The 22,162-nt window shown below is 36.6% G+C and overlaps 1 protein-coding gene across 2 annotated transcripts in view; it reads right to left on the bottom strand.

Annotated features, from left to right (window-relative positions):
* Positions 1-11,732: 11,732 nt before the first annotated feature.
* Positions 11,733-22,162, bottom strand: part of HPGD (15-hydroxyprostaglandin dehydrogenase) — a 29,905-nt gene continuing 19,475 nt past the window's right edge. Inside the window, exons 5-7 of one of the 2 annotated variants that reach the window (XR_011429827.1) lie at positions 15,886-17,559; positions 15,038-15,201; positions 11,733-14,020 (exon numbers count right to left, since the gene is read on the bottom strand). Coding sequence is in view for 1 of the 2 variants with exons in the window: in NM_001081786.1 (NP_001075255.1) it covers positions 13,882-14,020; positions 15,038-15,201; positions 17,483-17,559 (380 nt within the window). In the remaining variant the exon portion in view is untranslated. 2 annotated transcript variants of the gene reach the window in all.

The raw sequence follows: 22,162 nt of genomic DNA, 5'->3' as shown, positions 1-22,162 counted from the left end.
GAAATTTATCCAAATCTCCTCCTAGTATCTTTACCCTAAAACTCCCATCACTCCCAAGCCACCCTAATTTTAATTTTCTTCCATTTGCAGGAAATCTATCCTAACCGTCACCCTTGTGTATTCTCCTGTTCCTTTCAATATGGAGAAGATTTACAGATGCAGATAAAAGGGAACTAGAGTAAGCAAAAGCCAGGGCTGGGATTTGAGGAAGCCTGTAATTTGACAAGGATTAGCCCAGATAAGGCATGAATAGTGAATTGTGATCTGACTGTGAAAGGCCTGGAACGTCTGGCTGGAGGTCTGGACTTCATGCCTCTGGAAATAGGAGGCAGAAAGTTTTGAGCTGGGGAGTGACCCATCTAGAGGCATATGTTAGATTATACCAACACAGTATTTAAGGTTAACTGACTAGGAGAAACTCTGGAGACTTGAGAATAGTTAGAGAAAAACCAAAATACATCAGCACATATAAGATGTCATGAAAACTTGACTTTGGACTGTAAAAGTGGATCACAGAAAAAGGGATGGGAAAACAAAAGGTCCTAGACTAGAAAGACCCAACTTTCTGATTCGGTTTCACAAAAGGCAGCACGTTCACCCTCATGACACCCTAGGTGTCTGCTTGTATTATTCCCGTACTTTTACGCCATCTCCTCGCTGATTGGCTATAGGACAAGGAAACAACAAAAAAGATAAATTTGGGGGCCAGACGGTGGCATAGTGATTAAGTTTGCGTGCTCCACTTCGGCAGCCTGGGGTTCACGGTTCGGAACCCTGGGTGTGGACCTACACACTATTCATCAAGCCATGCTCTGGCTGCATCCCAAATACAAAATAGAGGAAGATTGGCACAGATATTAGCTCAGCAACAATCTTCCTGAAGCAATAAGAGGAAGATTGGCAACAGATGTTAGCTCAGGGCCAATCTTCTTTATAAAAAAAAAAAGGATAAATTTTATGATAGCACTTTAGCAGTCTTCAGATAAGGATGATAACATTTACTTAAGAAAACTGATGCTCAAAATATCCTCAGTGCCAAGGAAACCTCCTTATCCCACCCCCATGGACAGGAAGAATGGAGCAGGCCACTAATCAACTATCATTTTTTAATCCTTTTGGTATGAAATAAAATAAGCATTTGATTTATCCAAAATTAGATGACCACTCTGACTCATTTAAAAACGTCCTTGCTAGAGACTGGAAACAGGCATGTGGGCAGCTGTACAATGGAGGAGCAGCCACAGAAGCAGAAAAATAGGGCCACACAGTCTGGAAAGCCTCCTATCAAAATACTTCAGATATTTGGGGGCTGGCCCTGTGGTCTAGTGGCTAGGTCCAGTGCACTCTGTTTCGATGGCCTGAGTTATGTTCCTGGGTGTGGCCCTACACCACTTGTCAGTGGCCATGCTGTGGCAGTGACTCACACACAAAATAGAGGAAGATTGGCACAGGTGTTATCTCAGGGCAAATTTTCCTCAGCAAAAAAAGAAATAAAAACCCTTCAGCTATTAAATAGATAGGAGAAACTAGACACTTAAAAAAGTTAGAAAGAAAGCAAAATAGTGGACAAATACCATGACCCTTTATGATTAAGGAAAGTATTATTATGAGTGGTATTTACTTTGTATAACCTTAACTGCAAAGACCATCATATATTACTGTAACATAGAAAAAAATGTTAAAAGAGATTTAAAGCTCTTTTGGTCCAACTTCCTACTTATGCAGAAATGCTGTGTACAAGATCCCTAATAGTGACTAGCTGGCATAAGCCTCAACCATCTCAAGGATCAGTGACCTTTCTGCTTCCAGGAAAAAAGCAGAGTTTCCCCTGCACCTTCACTTACTCAAAGCTGTGTTCTCTGGAGAAAACTGTCTATTCTATCTTCTTGAAGATAATTCTAAGTATTTGAAGTTTGTATATTTCTCCCGTTGCACTTAAGATAAAACCCAAATTCAAGATTTCCAAAGCCCTCTTAAGATGTGGTACTTAGACTCAAACACAAATCTTAGAAGTCTTCTGATCAATACAAAGAAACGTAGAGAGAGGAACTTTTTTTTTTTAAAGATTTTATTTTTTCCTTTTTCTCCCCAAAGCCCCCCGGTACATAGTTGCATATTCTTTGTTGTGGATCCTTCTAGTTGTGGCATGCGGCACACTGCCTCAGCGTGGTTTGATGAGTAGTGCCATGTCCGTGCCCAGGATTCGAACCAAGGAAACACTGGGCCGCCTGGAGCGGAACGCGCGAACGTAACCACTCGGCCACGGGGCCAGCCCCGAGAGAGGAACTTCTGGTGTTTGGGGAACTTAAATAATTTTAAGACAGTCTAGGATGCGTTAGCCATTTAATAGACGTTTCATTCATTCATCCAACAATATTAGCTTAACGCACACCATGTTCCCTGAACTGTTTTTTATGCTGGGAATAGATGGAGAACAGAAACAAAGTCCTTGTTTCTATAGAGCTTATGTTATGGTAGAGTAGAAAAAAACATAATGAAGTAAATACATGAACAACCAAGATAAATTCACGTAGAATCAATGCAGAAACGATAAAAACAAAAACAAGGGTGGTGTGATAGCCTAGGGTAGATAGCTAAATGGTTAACCTAGAGTAGTGGTCATGGGAGGCCATCTAGGGTAGGTAATATTCGAGCCCAGCCAATCTTGGAACTATATGGGAAGAGTGTCATCTAAGCAGAAGAAAGAGGGAGTGCAAGGGCCCCGAGAGGAGAGAAAGTTGGATATATTCAAGGATCAGAGAAGCCATGGAGCCTAAAGCATCAGAAAGTAGGGAAGTGAAAATAGGTGAGATCAGAGAGGGAGGGTTGTATCCTCACTGCATGGGGAAATCACTGGGGATCATAAAGAGAAGTGCAGATGCTTTAATTTACAATTTGATAACTCAGGCACCTGTTTGTCTTGTGGATCCACCATTATGCATACTGTTTTTTCTTCTTTTCCTCCCTTGGACACATCAACTAATTATTATTATTCAAATTTCTTCTCCATTGACTTATTAGCTATGCATTTTTTATCTTGTGTATTACACTAAGCATTCATGACTTATTAATATCTAATATTGATTAGTGGTTTTTACCAAATCCTAGAAAATATAAATGCCTTAGAACACTTTAACTCCATTTATTCCCACTTGCCTTTTGCAGTTTCATCTATTTTAAATCCTAGAAGTCATTATTTTCATTGTTTAATAAAATAAATATTTGTTTTTATTTTCTCACACCTTCTCCTTTTCCATTACCCTTCAGGCCTCCCCACATTTTTCTTTCTGTATCTGGGGATCCTTCTAGGTGCCTGAAAAACTCCTTGCCTGTATTTCTTTGATTGTGGACCTGTTGTGACAAATCTTCTCAGTTTTTTTTTCTGGAAATATCTTTACTGCACCTTCAATTTGAAAGATTTTTTAGCACATATCGAACTCTAGGCTTTTTCTTTCTTTGTTTTGGAACTGTGAAATATTATTTTATTGCCTTCTGACTTACATAATTTCTGTTAAGAAGACAGTTGCCAATTTTACTTTTGCTTCTTTGAAGATAATATGCCTTTGTTTTCCCTCTGGTTGGTTTTAAGATTTCTTCTGGTCATGGTGTTCAGTGATTTTTACTAGCATCTGGCAAGGTGTGGTTTTCTTCTTCTCATTTGTATTGTTTCCTGAATCAGCAGCTTGAATTACTTTTGGAAAGTTCATGAACATTAGCTTCAAATTTTTCTTCTGCCTCAATTTCTGCTATCTTCTTTTCTAGAACTGTAATTACACCTATGTTACACTGTTTTACAGTCCATATTTCTCTTCACTGTTTTCTGTATTTTTCCACCCCATTTCTCTTTTTGTTTCAGTCTAGATATTTTTAGTTGAATGCTAGAAATTGTGTATTAAAAATTTTAGCAGCTTTAGCTGACAATTATTCTCCAGAGCTTTTCGTTAACTTATGGCAGACAAATAGAATAGTAGTATATCAGCAAAATATAAGGAGTTAATCTGATTTGAGTCTGGGTTTTAGTCTTTGTAAGGCCTGGTCTCTATTTCTGGTTTGACCTTACTTGTAGAATAAAGCCTCTTGGGGGCTTCAAATGAGAGCCTGGGTTATTTTCTATTACTTCACCACCATAATGGGAACTGTTTGTTTCTCCCTGACACTTGATACTGATGAGAGCTATGCTTAGCTTTTCAATATCTTAACATCCCCTTTGCACTGTTTGTCTGCCTCTCAAACCAAGCTGCTCATGGATCATTGAGCGGTTTGTGGTGAAACTGGCTCAGATCTTTGGGCTAGCTTTTCTGTACCTCCTTTCTCTTTATAATCTTTTCCTCTCAAGTCCTGGCTGCTTAATAGTCCTAAACTCCGCTTTTTTCTGCCCCCTTAGCCATGTCTCTGTAACTTAGTAACCATGCTCTGCTCTGTTACTCAGCCTTCCTTTGCATTTAAAAACTGGCCAGTGCCTCAAAGAAAAAGCAGCAAAAACACTCCACTCAATTCAGTCATTTCCTTTTCTCTTCAGCATCCTGGTTCCTCAAATTCTGATTGCCTGGGTAACTTTCCTATGCCATCAGCCAGACTTTTTTTGTTTTATTTGATCAATTTTTTTTAGTTTTCCTTTTGTCTTTCCCTTCCTTCCTTTTTCCCTCTCTCCTTCCTGTCCTCTGTCCCTGGCTTCTTGCTTTCTTGAAGCCTGTAAAGCCAGAGGGTACTTGGTAATTTTTACGGCATTGAGCATACTGTATTTTAAATTTTTGTGTGTACGTTTTAGGATTTTTACATATTTTTCTATATTAACCTTGTTTTCAGAGCTTTCCTGCATCAGCTAGCATTTGCTGCATAACAAAGAACCCATATATTAGTGGATTAAAACAGCAATTTATTTATCTCACAATTCTGTAGGTTGGCAATTTGGGCTGGGCTCAGCTGAGTGGTTCTGCTGCTCTGAGTCACCCTTGGCCAGTCTTGGGTAGGGCTCGCTTACATATCTGCTGCTGGCTGTTAATCAGCTGGGAACTGACTGATCAGAGTGTTTTGATTCTCCTCTATGTGCTCTCTCATCCTCCAGCAGGTTAGCCCCTGGGTTGTTCATGAGGTGGCAGGATTCCAGGCACAAAAGCTGAAGCATGCAAAAACGCCTTCAGAAATCACACAATATTGATTCTTCTGTATTGTTTTGACAATGGAGATCACAAGGCCAGCCCATATTTAAGAAGCGGAGAAATAGACTCCACCTCTTGTTGAGAGAAGCAGCAAAGAAATCCAGCCAATTTTTGTAGTCTACAACACTTGCTAAAGTCATCATTAGTTCTAATAATTTAAGTTTTTTGGACTTTCGTATATTGATAGTCATATCCACTGCACATAATGATAGTTTTATTTTTTATTTTCCAATTTTTACATTGTCATTTCCTTTCATTGCCTGATTTCACTGGATAGACCATCCAGTACAATTTCAAATAAAAGCAGAGATAGTGAACATCCTTCATTTATTCCCAAATGGATATCTTTTATGAGACTAAGAAATCACTCTTCTATTATTAGTTTTTTAGACTTTTTTGTTGTCATTTTTAAGAATGGATGTTGAATTTTATCACATGCCTTTTCTGCATATATTAAGATAATCATATAATTTTTCTTTTTGTTAATATAATTTTCACTGATTAAATTGAATTACTATATTAACTATATTAACCCAACATATTGATTTCTGTTATTTTTTGATATGGAAGAATATTTTGCTAATTTATTTAGGATTTCTATATTTATGTTCATTATGGCAAAAGTGTGACTGGTCTGTACATTTTTTTAACTAACGTCCTGGCAGGTTTTGTAATCAAGATTATAAGTTGGGAATTGGCCTCTTTTTTTGTTCTCTGGGTGAGTTCATGTAAAACTGGAATTGCTTCTTCCTTAAATATTTCGTAGAATTAACCTGTGAAGCCATTTGGGCAAAGAATTACCTTTACGGGAAGGTATTTAATTCTAGATTAAATAAATTGGCTAGTTTGCAGCCTCTTTAGTAGTTATCTGAATGATCCAGTTTTCTGTTTCTTCTTGTGTCCACTTTAGTAAGTTGTATATTTCTAGGTATTTGTCCATTTTATGTAAACATACAAATTTACTGGTGTATACTGGTTAACAATATCTTTGTAATATCTTTTCATTTTCATTTTTTTCTTTGAGGAAGCTTAGCCCTGATCTAACTACTGCCAATCCTCCTCTTTTTGCTGAGGAAGACTGACCCTGAGCTAACATTCATGCCCGTCCTCCTCTACTTTATACGTGAGCCGCCTACCACATCATGGCGTTTGCCAAGTGGTGCCATGTCTGCACCCGTGAACCCCGGGCCACCGAGAAGCAGAACATGTGAACTTAACCGCTGCACCACCGGGCCGGCCCCATCTTTTCATTTTCTGTAGGGCCTGTTTTTATTCCTGAAATTAGTTATTCATGAATTTTCCTTTTATTTCCAATAGTTTGAGGTGTTTTACCCCAGTTTTGTCTAATTTTAACTCCATGAATAGAGTGCTGCTGCGTGAAAGAGTAGCAGCTATACTTAATAATCATTTGACAAGTTTTAGTTTATTAGTGCTGGTCCCATCAGGGAACAAACGGCACTCTCAAACTGGACAATTTGAAGAAAGTTTAGTAAAACACTTATTTACAAAGTTACCTGCGGTGTTGAGGAAACAACAAGGGATAGTGTAGGACCCTGGGGCTGGTAACTCCAGGAGGTGTTACCACCCCTCGACCTGGAAGAGCAAAGGAGAGACTGGATCTCAGAATTTAGGGTGAATAGCTATCTGGAAAGGACTTCCTGAGAGATGCTGATACAGACACCCCAGGAATGAAGCCAAGGAAAAATACCCAGCATCGCTTTCCTCTGGTTTTCCAGTATCTTTTGAGAAATCCTATTGACTGAACCAAATCAGGTGCTGAAAGGCAAAGGAGTAGTTAGTCTTTTTACATCAGTGACCTAAGAAGGCAAACATGAGATATTCAGCATGTTTTGGAAAGCCATTTTGTTCTACTTCCCAGCAGCTGAGAGACTCATAGACTCTAAGTGAAGAAAGCTGACTTTTCTTTGCTTTCAAAAAAATTGGAGTAAATAACAGAGGTGTCACCTAATAGATTAAAAAAACTTTTTTCGAGGACGGATTGCTATGTGCTTTTGGAATTTAATTTAGAGGGAGTTCATAGAACAGACTAACTATTGCAACAAAACTCCTTTCATTCCCAGCAACTTATTTATATGAACAAAGTTTCTTAAAACTTACTGCTACAATGGGAATAGATTTTATGCTGATACTTAATTTATCCATAAAATAATTTATATTTGATCTTCAATACATGAATTGTTTGGGGAAAAACCCTCATTTATATTAGTAAAAATGTATTTCTGATGAATTTTACTATTTAAAAATATTTTATAAAAATTTTAATATAGTTGTTATTTTGATAAACTGTGAATTAATAATTTTAATAATACCAAATCCAAAGGAAATTTTTTTAGCATTTAGAGCCTTATATTAAGTGTGTGTGTGTGAGTGTGTGTTTATACTTGCTGCAGAGAGCAAGGATCATACAGTAATTCCCAGGAAAACATTCTTTAAGGTAAAATTCTGTACAGGAAGTGAATATGAGTTAAAAAGTAAAACAGAACAATATAATATTTCTGACTGTTCAAAAAGAACTTGTTCTTGAATTTGAAAGTGGATAACATGTATAAAATGATTATGGTATTTATTTTCCCATTGGATATTTAAAAGTAATATTTAAAATATGAAAAGAACCTACTTTGTAACAATTTAAACTCATACATATTACATTTGAACTTGAAAATATGAGAGGGGTATGGCAGAGATGGCTAGCTTTCACCAACGATTCATACTCACCTTTCCAAAGAGTAGAATTCTTGCTGGAAAGTGGCTTCCCAGGCAAGGGTCACATTTCCCAGCACTGCACCCCCACCCCTTGCATCTAGTTGGGGCCATCTGAGCAGCTCTCTGAATGGTTTGTAAGTGGGCTGGAGTGGATAAGAAGCAGGTGCCCCTTGTCCACTCTCTGAGTAGACTCGGAGGCTCTGGATGATGGTGGAGCTGTAAGATGGAAGAAACCTGAATCATTGAATCACCTTCTTGGCATGCTGACCACTCCACACCTGTACTGAATTCTTGTGTCTGAGAGGACTAAATTTCTATTTTGTTAGGTCCCTGCAGTTTTGGGATTTATCTCCTAGAGCAGTGAGCATTCCCTTAGCTAAATCCAGACTGGTACCAGAAGTAGAATGTTGCCAACAGGAACAACAACAAACAAACTTAAAACATGGCATTGGCTTAGTCGTGAGTGGTGAGACTAGAAAAATGGAGGACCATGTTAAGCAAAGATAAAACATTTGGTAAGTATATTGTCTTCCATGCCTACTCAGGCTGATTTCTAGGTGAAGAGTTTGGAAGACAGAATGCTAGTGGTGTGTTTTGGTGTTTTCTGGCTGTATTTAGAAAGGTAAAGAACCAAGAGATAAGGTCAGACTGGTATTGGCTAGTTCTCAATAAAAATGGAAATAAAAGAAAAGAGAATTCAGAAATTTGAAGGCTTTTAGGTTGGCCAAGTCAACTGGTTTTAGACTCCAATATAAAAGGTAAGACTTAGAAATGTTTTCTACATTAAAGATTTATTAAAGCACAATTCTACCACAAAGTCCAAGTGTGGAGTTCCATCTGAGCCTGCTTATCTCAATGTAACTGCCATGATGTTGAAAAAAGCGAAGAATGGGGGAAGGAGGCACAAGGAAATATATCGGGCTTGAGAATTACGAATATTAATTATAGCTTTTAAAGATATTTGGGTGTTTCTCAGGCAAATGAAATCAATGGCAAGCAAGTAGATCAGAAGTCTACTAATTTTTTAAAGACTTCTTGAGCTAAAGAAATCAAAAGCCAGATTGAAAAAGGCTTTAACTGTTTAAGACTTAAACCTTGGGTTTTAAAACTTGCATTGATAGGATAGAGTGAGTGAAAACTACACAACTTCCCAGAAGATTTGGTACCAAAAGAAAAAAAGGATAACAGAGCAAAAGAACTTCCCTTAGGGCAGAGCCAGAGCCCTCTCACCTCTCAGCACAATGGTAAAAACATTAACTCCTAAACTGAAGATTGCAGTAATGTCAAGAAAATTCCTTACTTGCTGGATAGAGACCTCACAATGCCTACTTGTAGGATTGTATCGTTGCTATTGACCACTGATCCCATCCTTCCCTTTGCCAAATGAGAGATTTTGTTTTAAATGTTGTCTCTCCTTATCATTATAGAGTGTGTATGTGCATAGGATAATTGTCGTTTGAGTTCATAGGTCACCAGATCACAAGAAGCCACAGCGTCCTAATGGAGAGAATGGCACATCTACTGGAGATCTGGATTTGAGTTGGCTATAGTCACTGCATGGGATTTTAGGATGTTTCTCTTGAGTGGAAGTGAGCGTATTCAATGCAAGGAACAAGGAATTTATAGAGATATTAGATGTGGCAAAGACACAAAAGATTTGCTTGTCCATCAAAAATTCATGCTTTCTATTGTGTAGGGTTGTTTCTGGGAGGCTTGTGTCTACAGGCTCTACATTTCCCAGCATCCCTTGCATTTAGATAGGGCCATGGAACTAGTTTTCATGAATGGGCTATGAGTAAAAATAACATATGTTATTTCCAGACTGAAATGTTTAAGAAGTAAGTATGTCTTCTCTATTCTTTCTTCTCCAGTCCACTGGCTGGAAGCGAATGACTCTAAGGCCCTAGATAGTGGAGCTACAAGGCAGAAGGATACTGAGCCACCTTATGGAAAGCTGCTCACCGAATACCAGCATTAGATTCTCGTGTGAGCAGAGAAAAAACTTTTATTGTGTTAAGCCATGAATTTCAAGGTTTATCTGAATCCTCTGCTACTCTTACTCAACGATTACACAGTATACGTAGTTCTAAAAACTACTTTGTGAGAGCAAAATATTTGAAAGCCACTGATGTAGTTTTTCCTTTCTTTCATTAAATATATATATAATACATAAATATACATATATACCTAATGCTTATATATTTATATAAATATATACTTATATATTATATATGTTACACACATACATATGTTTAAGAGCAAATAAAAATTTACTTAAATTTATACATTTAGATTTTAGACAATGGTGTCTGATTAGCATGCAATTGCCTTAGGACAACCTAAGTCCAGGAATTTATTTATCAGTTTATCCTCTTACAATTTAAACTTGGCAGGTTGGGCCCAAGGATCTGATGGAATTTGATAAGACCGTCAACATGCTTTAGTATCATTGTATCCTTTATAGCACGTGTACAGTGATGGTGAGATAGTACTTCTTGAGTACACAGCTAAAGTCACAGCATAAGACAAAGAAGACAAATGATCTTAAGGATTAGTGATAGGAATTAGTAATAAATCTATACATCTGTATGCCTAAACACATAGGCTGTTACTCATACGCAAGATGACTGCAGGGTCATTAGCTATTGTAGAACTAGACCTCAGAACATTGCACCAGTTCCCCATATTAGAGCCCTTCAGACTTGAATGGAATTTTCCAGACCAGACCTTAATCAACATATGTCTGCACTAATATTTACACAGAACACAACAGTTTGAAACACACGTATATAAGTTTACTGACAAAATAATTATTCAGTAATTATTTGTGGAATGAGTGAATATATGTGTGGAAGCGTTACTTGAAAACTGGGTAAAAAAGATATTTTAATGGTTCCAAGTCAAACTTAGAAATTCCTATTAAAATTTAGTGTCACTATATGCTTAAGATAAAATTTTAGTAAGAGGAATTAGAATTGGTGCTAATGAGTTTGAATGGAACCACAGCACTAAACTGGTAGTATATTGGAAATTCAAAAATGAAGTCTAGAGGCAAGGTTGCGGTCAATATTAAAGCAAATAGTTTTTGAATCTTTTTCGCTGTGATTCACAATAAGAAATATATTTTATATTGAGAATGAGTACAATCATAAGTACATGAGATGCCTGCTGTATTTTCTATTAATTTTCTTCTCTTCTTTTCTACCATATCCTATCCAATGGGAGGCATACAGTTTGAAAAACATAGATCCAGCCATGTTATAGGAACCATGGTAGTCTTTGCAAACTTATCTAAAAGATTAAGGCATAACTAATCTTTTGTTAACTCTTTCTTTGGCCTTCTCTATAGTGGCTATCTATCGTTTTTGTTAGCTCAGCATGGATTCACCCACTTTCTGGTAATGGCAGCATAATTTTCTTCTTGGAAACTACTCCTCTTCTTTTCTTAGTCCATAGGGTTCAGGTCAATTTCCTGCCTTCCTCTTCGGTCCCCCACCACTCTCTAATTCTACCAGCTCTGGGGGAGGCATGCCATCTTGTTCTGGTCAAGCAGATTAGCCATCTCTGAGCACAAGGATTGCCTCAGTAGTCAGCTCCTAAGCGAAGCAAGGCCAAGGAGCTCTGTTGCCAAAAACAAGCTCTTGTTTTGCCAGACTGGAGCCTGGTAAGAATCAGGCTGTAGATCTTGGAAGCCATCATCTGGGATCCAGGAGGGAAGCAAACAAAGAGGAAAGAGATGGAGGACTGATGACAACATTTGTGACCCTGGATCCAGTCACCTCTTCCTGTGCAACAGCAAATCTGCCCTCTGAAATTCTAATGTAAGAAAAACCCACACTTCAAATGATATTTAGTATGTGAATTGACTTAAATTTATTAAAAATTTACATTTTCAGATCTCTTCGGCATCCTAAATTTATTAACAGACAGAGCAAAACCAGACAGAAATCATCACATAATCATTTGAATCTTAAATGGTACTACAAGTATCTAAAATTATTGTTATATGGGAAAATTAAGTTTGTTGGACATTTCAACATCATTATCAAGTCTCAATGTTTTTTTCAGTGTCCACATAATTTTAGTTCTGCTGCTCTGGGAGCCCTATTTTCATTTATTAAGAAAAATACATTTGAAAAAATACATATTATTTATATTAGGATTTTCACTGAAAAATACAATGAAGAAAACTAAGGCTTCCCCCACTCCCAGATTTAATATTTATTTTTTTCTCAATCAGTATATAGAGTTATCATATAACATAGACTTATTTAAAGCTATTTATAGAAGATAAATTTTAATGTAAAATAGCTTTTTAAAGTACAGCTCACATCTTTTTCAGTTTTACTCAGTATATGATTTTAAATGTCTGCATAGTTTATTAAAATTAATTCAAAATTAAAAAATTAATTCAAAGCACAAAGTATACTGAAGGCTGACAGTACAAAGAATTATCCATAAATGAAAAGTTTAAGCTACAGCTTTGAATGTTACAGTAGAAAAATAAGTAAGATAAGTGAAACTCCACACACCTCTATCATTCACTGATTGGTCCCTGCCACGCTGTACAAACATGTTTGTGTCTAATTATACAATTTACCTCTATTAGATGTTGACTGGTGTCCATTTCTGGGTGTTTTTCATATACATTATGTGAATATCTTGACAACAGTTATTCCTATTCAAATTGCTCTTTAAAAGTGAAGGCAACAGGTCTTAATGGCAGAAAAAAAAAACCAAGCAAGCTATGACAACACTCCAGTACCTCTAGGAAATCCTTATCAATTTCACATGGATGGATTTTGCTCCAAGCTGGGAGCTCCAGAGTCAGTAGGCAAAGTGAATCACTTATGCAATACTTCTATGAGGAAATGATTGATTTGGAAATCTTGTGCTTTTACTATTATTAGCATCAATTACTGCTTGCAAATAGTGTTACCCAAAGCAGGTGCATTTAATGATCCTATCTTAAAATACCTGACAGGGAAAACAGCAAAACAGCATAGCTATTTTTACCTCTTGTTGTTATGGCATTGAGCCTACAAAAACACTTACAATTGAGACTGTGACAAAATTGGTTTCTTCTCCTCAATAGCTACACATAGAACACTAAGTAACTTCTGGAGATTAGAAAGAGAGTTTTCCAGACAGGTAGGTGCTTTTGAAATTGGTACAAATAGACAAAGAAGTAACCTGAAAAAAAATCACATTTGTATTTTTTTTCTTAAAGAGTGTATCCTAAATATGACTTTTTTAGGAGCACTAACTATCCTTTTTGCTATAACTGTTACGAGTTTCATTCCTGAGATTTTTGGAGTCAATTACAGTTCTTAAAGTACACAAAGAGGAAAGAAATGTTTTTCCCACATGGGAGGCTGAACTGTGGATCAGCATCTCAGCCAGTTACTTTCTGTTGTTTTTCCATACATCAGATTTTTCATTTGGGATATATTTACATTGCAATTTACTCCTTAACTACCAATCCTCAAATATATCACATCTTTAAAGAGCTGAAATGTTCAGCTGAAAGATGGTATATAAGGAAAAGTTATTGTTACTAACCACTTGCCATTGTAGGTAGTTTCCCACTTTAAAGTGGGGAATGTAGAAACAAATGAGTTTTTATATCTGGTTTGATTTAAATAACAATTCAAGTATCTCCTTTAAAAAAATGACGTTCTGAAAAACATTAATATTTATGAACCACAAATTTAAACACATTTTCTGCAAGGCAGAATATTCCTTGAATATCCTTTGTTTTAATCATTACTTAGACTATAAAGAGCAAAACCTGGCTTTGGTCCACATCATATCTTGATAGTTCCTAATTTTTTTATCTATACACTTAACTAATCATTTAGAAAAAAATGAACATCAAATGCATGAAGGAAAGCTTCAAACAATAACATTTCATTTAAGAAGCTATATTCAAATGAAGATATGGTCTGAATATAAGTCATTCATGCTTAGTCTCAGTGATGGATGATATATAAGATGTTCACTGAGTTTTTGTGTGGAACGGAATTGTATCATAGTTTTGAAAATGAATTCCCTTAGAAGTTGTGATCTTCATAATAGCGCCATTTAAAGCATCATCTTCAATGAGTGTTATTAATCCATTGGCAATCATCGATGGGCTGAAAATAAAGGAAACATTGGTGTTTTAAAACTAAAGATGAGGCACAATTACTACTTCATTTTGAATTACTTTTGAAGAATCTATTACCTTTCACATGCAATAGGGAAACATATATCATGAAGCTATTGCTCCCTCCATTTTTTATTCAACTAGATGTTAACTAAATTATATGATAAATTTAGTGGTAGATTTCCATGCCTAACCTTCTGTCACTTTGACAGGAAGGATTTTGTGAATTTATATTTATTATTTACATTAAGAAAATAATTATTTTCTCATCTTTACCCTACCAGTAGACCTTAGATTCATCAGACAGAAGTGTAATTAGAGTGAAAGTACAAAGAATTATAGCTAACATTTACTGAACGTCTATTATGTGTTGTTGTTTTAAGTACCTTACATGTATCAACTTATCTGTGGACTTTTAAAAGTCCCCTAAGTTTGTTTTAGCATCATCTCCATGTACATTTGAGAAAATTGAGTACCTAGAAGTTGACAGATAAGTTCATGGTGAGTGGTGGAGCCAGGATTTGAGTTTAGATGGTCTGGTTCCTTCAACAAGATAGCTATAACTCTGTTCTGTGGAACCTCAACTGCCCTAACTCAGACGTTCACTAAACATGTGTATAGATCAACTGTTTCGTATGAAAATGGTTGAAGTTAGGGGGCCATGTGAAATTTCACATAGGGTATATGTGACTATTGCTTGGAATTTAGGCAGATAAGGTATCATTGCTTCTAAAGGTAACTCAACATCACCTTATAAATACCTGATTATGGCTGAAGGTATTAATGATGTGTTATCTATATCTCAAAGCAAAATTTACAACATACAAGCATATTCCATTTAGAAACCTGGAAAAATATTTTCTTTCAAAGAGTTCACCAAACCAAAACTTTGAAGCTTGCATTACATTTCTCACATTTAAAAGTTTATTTTTTCCCTTTTTATTGCTTATGTCTACATACTACTTTGCTTTATCATATAAAGGAAGAAAGGTATAGTTTTACTTACTCCAAAATTCCATAGAATTTCATCATATCCTTGATATGATCCTTATATTCTATATATTGTCCCATGTTTTCTTCTTTTTCAATGGATTCAAGGATGGGCGTATTAACAAAGCCTGGGCAAATGGCATTCAGTCTCACACCACTGTTCATAAGGTTAGCTGCCATCTGCCAATTAGAAGTAGAAGGTTGCAGATTTAAGTAGTTTTGTGAATGTATAGCACAGGACAAACTGATAATTAAAGCTATTTAAAACTCTCTGATGAGAAAAATACTAGTCAAATAGCTTTCCAGTTATATAACAATGATAACATTAAAGTTGACTGATAGCAGAAATTAAAAGAACACATATTTAAAGAGCTGAATTAATTCCTGAAAATCTTACTTAATTCTTTTTAAATCAATACTACTGGGCAATTCCTGAAAATATTTAATTACCTACGTTGCTCTTATCTACTGAACTCTGCAGGAACCTGAAAGTGAGAAGCTGAGGCGTAGAATTAATATCCCAAGTGTTTTTTCAAAGATGAGGGTTGTATAACAGAGAATATTTGCTTAAAAATTACTGTTAGTGGAAAGTTTTAGAACTTTCATTGATTCTCAAGATACTCTTAACAATCTGCACTATCCAGAAGACAATTTCAGTATTTTCAGATTAACATTCTTTGGCTTAATTTTCAACCTGTTGATTTTATGCGAACTATTTGTAAACCAAGTTGTAGTCAAGCCTCATGCTTTGTGGATTCCATTTGCTTACTTGCTAAAATTTATTTGTAACCCCAAAACTCAATACTTGGGGAGTTTTTGGGGTCATTTGTGGACAAGCACAGAGGAGTGAGAAATTTAAGTTACCCGACTCAGACGTTCCAGCCGAGGTCAAACCAAATAACGCTCTGCTTTCTTGTTGCAGCTCTTTTACTACAAAAGTGTCCTTTTCGCAGTATATTTAGTCCATGTTTTTCTCATGTTTGTGCTTTTTGTTGATGATTCTGCTATTTAAAATGCCCCCAAGCATAGTGCTGAAGTGTGGTCTACTGATCCTGAGTGCAGGAACGCTGTGATGTGCTTTATGGAGAAAATATGTGCATTAGAGAGGCCTCCTATACCATGAGGAGTAAGTGCTGTTGGCCTTGAGCTCCGTGTTAATACAATACATGTTAAATAAGGCATCTTTAAACAGAAATTCACATAAAACAAGGCTGTGTATTGATCAGTTGATCAAAATGTTGTGACCAGAGGCTCGCAGGAACTTCATCCTGTATTTCCCCTAGGAGCAGTGGTTCTGTATTTGCTAATTCAGTGTTTGCAAGTGATTTTATAGAACATAACTACTGTGAATAATGAGAATTGACTGTACAAGTTTCCAGTCTTGTCACTGTAATTACAAAATTTCTGGTCTTTAAGATTTACCTGGCTTGTAATAGCTTTATGTGTTCACTAAAAGTCAAATTAAAGATTAAGTCTTTGCAAATTAAATAAAAATTTCCAATCAACTTAAATTAAGATTGTGAGAACCGCTTGTCTTCCTTTTGGTTGAACATTTACCTTTCACACACCTGTTTTTTCCATCCCTATATTTTTTCTCTCGTTGATGTTTTCCTCTTTATCTGTGTGGCCTCTCTCTTTGTCTCCCAACTGCCCTTTCCTCTTCTCCCATTGTCCTCTCTAATACATTCTCCAAATAGCACCAGAATAATCTTCTTAAAATGGAAATCTGATCTTGTCACTCCTGTGTATAAAAGACCCATGGATGGCTGCACTTAAAATCTAAGCTAATTCCTGCGGCCCCTAATCCCCTTTTGCTCTGGCTCCTGCTTATATCTCCAGTCATTCCTCATCCTACTTCCCCCTTGCTCGTCAAGCTCCCTTGAAGCTGCCTTTTTTCCAGTTATCATGAAAAGGCAAGCATTCTCACTTCACGCTATCAATGCACGTGGTCAGTTAGGTCTAAGATATTTTTCCAAGCTCTGTTTACCTTTCACCCTAGGCCTTCATGGACACATCATCCTTGACTACTCTACCAAGTGATGCCTGCCCCACCCCTCCTGCCCACCCCCACACTCTCACTCATTTTAATCACATTCCAGTGGCAGGCAATGTTTGGAGTATACTGTGTATTCTACTTAAGGAAGCCTGAAGTTAACAATTTTGAAATTTGGAGTCAATTTTAAAGACAAAGTATATCTTCTCATTATTTACCCTTAGGATATTTTTCAACAACACATCAGTGTCTAGAATCTACTTCCTTTTAAAAATGATCTGTTCTTGATTTGGTTCTTTATGTGACCTGAAAACTATTTTTTATAATAAAGATTGAAGTATAACATTATTTTTCTATTTTTTTCCATAGGTATTGAACTCTCAATTTATTCCCTTGTACTTTACAGAACTCATGTTTCATATCTGTACGTAAAGAGGAAAAGAGACACTGTGGCTGTCAGATCCTCACCGCTGCTGAGCGTGTGAATCCAATTATGCCGTGCTTTGAGGCACAATAAACAGGCTGCTGTGCAACAGGAATGAGCCCTGAAACACACAAAAAATTCAAACAATTTTATTAAAAAATAAGCAGACAAATCCCCATAATTGCTATGCAAATGAATACTTTGTGCCTGTTCCGTTTTAAGATCAATCTAGAAAATACACTAAAACAATCAGCAGAAAACTTTGTAAAACTCACTAGCCTTAGCATGGTTTATTCCTTCCATGACCTCTGCTATTCTGTCCAGACTTTATGGTGGGTAAGTTATAGCCTAGGGAGGCAGCCAAGAGGAATATATAAGTTTTTCTGTCTCCCTGACTTTCTGTCAAGAGAAGTTGATGTTATTTAAAACACCAAAACAGTCATCTTTAAATCCTGTAAGTTACCATCTAATTTTCAGTTTTTAAGTCCGGATTTTAAAAGGCATATATTTCACATTTTTTAAAGCTTACAAAAGGCTGAGCTTAAATTGCTTAAATGGGATTTGGAGATTATTTGTCTTTGCTATAAATTAGTATGCATTTCCCTGTCACCAACAGCACTGAATGATGCCTCTAAGTGTTTAAGTGAATTTGTTTTGATTTTGATCTGTAGTAGATGCCTACGTCCTATGACCTCGGAAAAGAAAACCAGAAACAAAAATGTGTAGTCTTATTGTATTTCCATTCATACTTATGTACTCAACAACAGAAGTCAAGCAATTTTAGAACTGGTTTAACTTTCCACATATACACAATAGCAACTGTTCAAAAATATCATTACATTCATAGTCTGGAGAAAAAGTAGTAGTATAGCAGGTATGGCAACTTCCCCTACTTACCTGCTCAACCGCCCAAAAAGAAACAAGAGAAGAAAAACCTATTTTACTGTGGTAACTATTACTATCAAGATTATTTCTCCTAATTGTCAATTGTCTATCTAATCAACAGAGAAGCTTTTAACTAGAGCCATTTGCATATTCCAGTTATTAACCAATGTCTTGAATTAACTCGTTTTAATATATTTTAAATTTTTGATTTCTCTGAGTCAAGACAGGGATCCTTGATTACTATAATTTTATTAATATCAAATGTCATCCTAATAATACCAAATTAGCCTGCTGAGATGCACTCATCCCCACCCAGCTAACTAGTCCCAGAACGCCAACAGTCAGTTGAGCGTGTTGTGCCAAAGTTCAGCAATAAATGCACACCGTAACCACTCCCTGGGTGCCTGCCAGGCCTCAATTTATAAAGTATGTTTGCTCAAGAGCAGTTTAAGTCCTTGAGGATGGTAGGTCACACATAGTGGGTCCACCCAATGATCTCAAAGTACAGTAACTTGTAGTTCTCTCTTTTTTTTTTTTTTTTTTTTTTTGGTTTAAGCAAAATGTCTAAGTTAATTAAACTTGTTGGTGTCAGTCAACAAGAATTTATGACGACTCTACAGGGTACACAGGTGTATTAGGACTTCGAGATAAAGGGAATAAATAGGTGCAGCCAGGCGTTGCTGCTTTTTGCTGTTAGAAGTTAGTCGCTGTCTTACTCACCCCTTAAATGTTTATGAGGACAAGGCAGTGGTTGTAGGATGGTATTCATGGATTGCAGGAAATGCAGAGGGAACCTTAATCAGAGATAAGCTAGCTGACACAGTCACATAAAGCACAAGGATGCTGCTCATAAATGTTGTCAAAGATGAATTTGGAATGAGTTTTTGTTGCATACGTGGAGGTACTGAACTTCTGAACCCAAGCTAGTTCAAAGTGTCACAGAAGTGAGATAAATCAAATACTGTCATGTTGGTTCTGTTTAAGCAGCAAGCACAAAGCATGCACCTTCCTTTCAAGGTAGAATGGTAAATGCAAACAGAATGTGAAAGAATTTGTTTGCAGTTTTAAAGTGGCACTTGGTTTTATGAATCTCGTAACATTCTAATGACATTTTCCCTGCTATCCTGCAAAATGTTTACTCTTGCATTACTTTCACTCTCTGATATTAGATTCCAGGCTGCATAAATCAATTTCAGACATTCAGAAACCAAGTGTCCTTTTTTCTTTAACTTTTTGTTACAGCTGTATTGAGGTATAACTGACATGCAGTAAACTGTACATATTTAAAGAGTACGGTTTGGTAAGTCTGGACATATGTATACACCCATGAAACCATGACCACCATCAAGATAATGAAAATATCCATCACCCTGAAAGTTTCCTCGTGCCCCTTTGTCATCCCTTCTTTCTGCCTTTCTCCTCCCGAGGCAACCACTGATCTGCTTCATGTCACTACAGATTAGTTTGCCTTTTCTAGAAGTTTATATAAATGTAATCATACAGTGTAAACTCTTTTTGGGTCTGACTTCTTTCACTTAGGATAATTACTATGAGGTTCATCCACGTTGTAGTGTGTATCAATACCTCATTTTTTTTTCTCTTTTTGTTTTCTTAAAACTATTCCACAGTGAGGATATACCCATCAATTGCACATACATTCACCTGTTGATAGATATTTGTGTTGTTTCCAACACTGGGGTACTACAAATAAAGAGAATTCTATTTAGGCAAGTTGTAGTTAGTTTATTTGTCAGAGACTTTTGCTTTATCTCCCCAGCACATATAGATTTTAACCGTTGCTGCTTATGTTTTGAACAGGTGGGGTGGTTAGTGATTCACAGTGCTTTCCCTTCAACTTGCCAACTGACTTTCAATGTAGAAAGTGATTATCTTTACCTCAGTTTGAGGCTTTGAAAGGAGGTTAAATGGAGAGAGAAAAGCTTTTTTTTTAAGGTTTCTGTCTTTCTTCTCACAATGATTTTAGTTGGGGCGGAAATATTTCAGAAATCCAACACTTTCCATTGGATCTTAAGACTCATTTTTCCTTTACAAGTATAATATTCTTGCTATTGTGGTTTAGCTCCACTATTGGTGAACCATACTTCTGCTCCTTAGCTTAGAGCCGCAACAACATCTGCTGTTTCTATGTGCTTCAAATAAAAATGGGTTCTGAGACTGATAATCAGAGTCAGCACAGGGGGTTGTGCAGGGTGAGTATTATGATATGACTCTGGGGACATCATTCCCATGGCCGTTTGTGTAAATTGTGCCCCCAAAAGTTCCTGCAATTTACAACCTGCACAACTCTACATGGCAGCCCTGTCTGGTAGAGGAGGATGACTGAGGCAAAAGACACTGAGAAGGATGAACCAGTGGAGGTAGGAAGAAAACAAGGTAAGCATTGTGTCATAGAAATTAAAGATGGAAATATTTTAAGAAGTCTAGAGTGGTTTCTGTTATCAAGGGCAGACATATGAGAATTGCTCTCTTTGAGATACGGACATGTCTCAATATCACTTGTCTAAAAATAGTACGTCTCTTGGTCTCCTATCTTTCTCCAGCTACCACTCCATTTCTCTTGACAAACAAAAGTACTCAAAAGAGTTATTATATTCATCATCTCTATTCTCTTCACCTCCCATTTGCTCCTCAACTCTAGTTAGGCTTTCATCCAACCACTTCAGTGAAACATATCTTATAGAAGTTGCCAATGACCAACAACTTGCTAAGGCTAAATCTCTTGTCTTCACCTTGCTTGATTCCTTCCTCAGCAGCAACCAAGACAGTTAATTATGCTTTCCTTGAAGCACTTCCCTATTTATGCTGATGTCCTTCTACTTCACACTTACTAGCAGTTACTTCCCCACATCCTTTGCTGGCTCTGCTTCAGTGACCAGACCCATCAATATGCTGGAGAACTCCAGAGTTGCCCCTGGCCCTCTTTGCTTTTTCTATGCACACAGTCTTTCCCTAGCTGACCTTATCCACTCCTGTGGATGAAATTCATTCTCTCAGTGTCTCTTTCTTCCTCATACACACACACACACACACACACACACACATGCAATTCTCAAATTTAAATTCCAGATCTCCAGCCAGGATCCCTTACTCGGTCTCAATCTCCAGAGAGGGAGCTTTGGGTTATTTATTGACATATTTCCCATTAGTTTTCTTTCCTTACAATATGGTGTGTGCTCATTCAAAAGGTTTTATAGGAGTGAATTCATTTTAGAAATACCTGTTTGGTACCAATTAAGTGCCAAATACAAGGAAAGCATGTTTTAAATACAGTCAATTAAAATATCTAAAACCAGTGGGAGGACCACTATTTTATCATAATGTTATTTCTTATAATATTTAACCATTTAAAAATGTGCTTTTAATGGAATTTGTCTGGAGAGATTATAGCACAGTGGTTTGGACTTTGGGTGCAAGACTGGCTGAGCTCAACCTGAATCCCCCACAGTGAGCTATATTAGCCCTTTAGAGGGGTGACTGCTGTGTACTACAGTGTTATTTTTCTGTGAACTACACTAGTAATAGTAGCTACTGTGAGTCTTGAATGAGGTAATTACATAAAATACTTAAAACAGTGCCTGGCACATAATAGGAACTACTATTTGCTATTATTTTTATATAAACATAAATTAAAGTTAAATATTTTTCCTTGCAATGAAACACCTCAAAGTCTTATTTTATTGACTTATTTACCTGTTTATTCACATCTTGCCTTTTTATATATCTTTTACGCTACAATGCCACAAATCTGGTATAGTGTCCTAACTTGGCTTGGTTTCTGAAACTTGGCAAACTGTGGAATGTTGCTAATCCTAATTCAA

This window comes from Equus caballus, chromosome 2 (genome assembly GCF_041296265.1).
Source record: "Equus caballus isolate H_3958 breed thoroughbred chromosome 2, TB-T2T, whole genome shotgun sequence".
Lineage (NCBI taxonomy): Eukaryota > Metazoa > Chordata > Mammalia > Perissodactyla > Equidae > Equus > Equus caballus.
The sequence above is the reverse complement of the archived record's forward strand: the minus strand, read 5'-3'. Positions and strand labels throughout refer to the sequence as shown.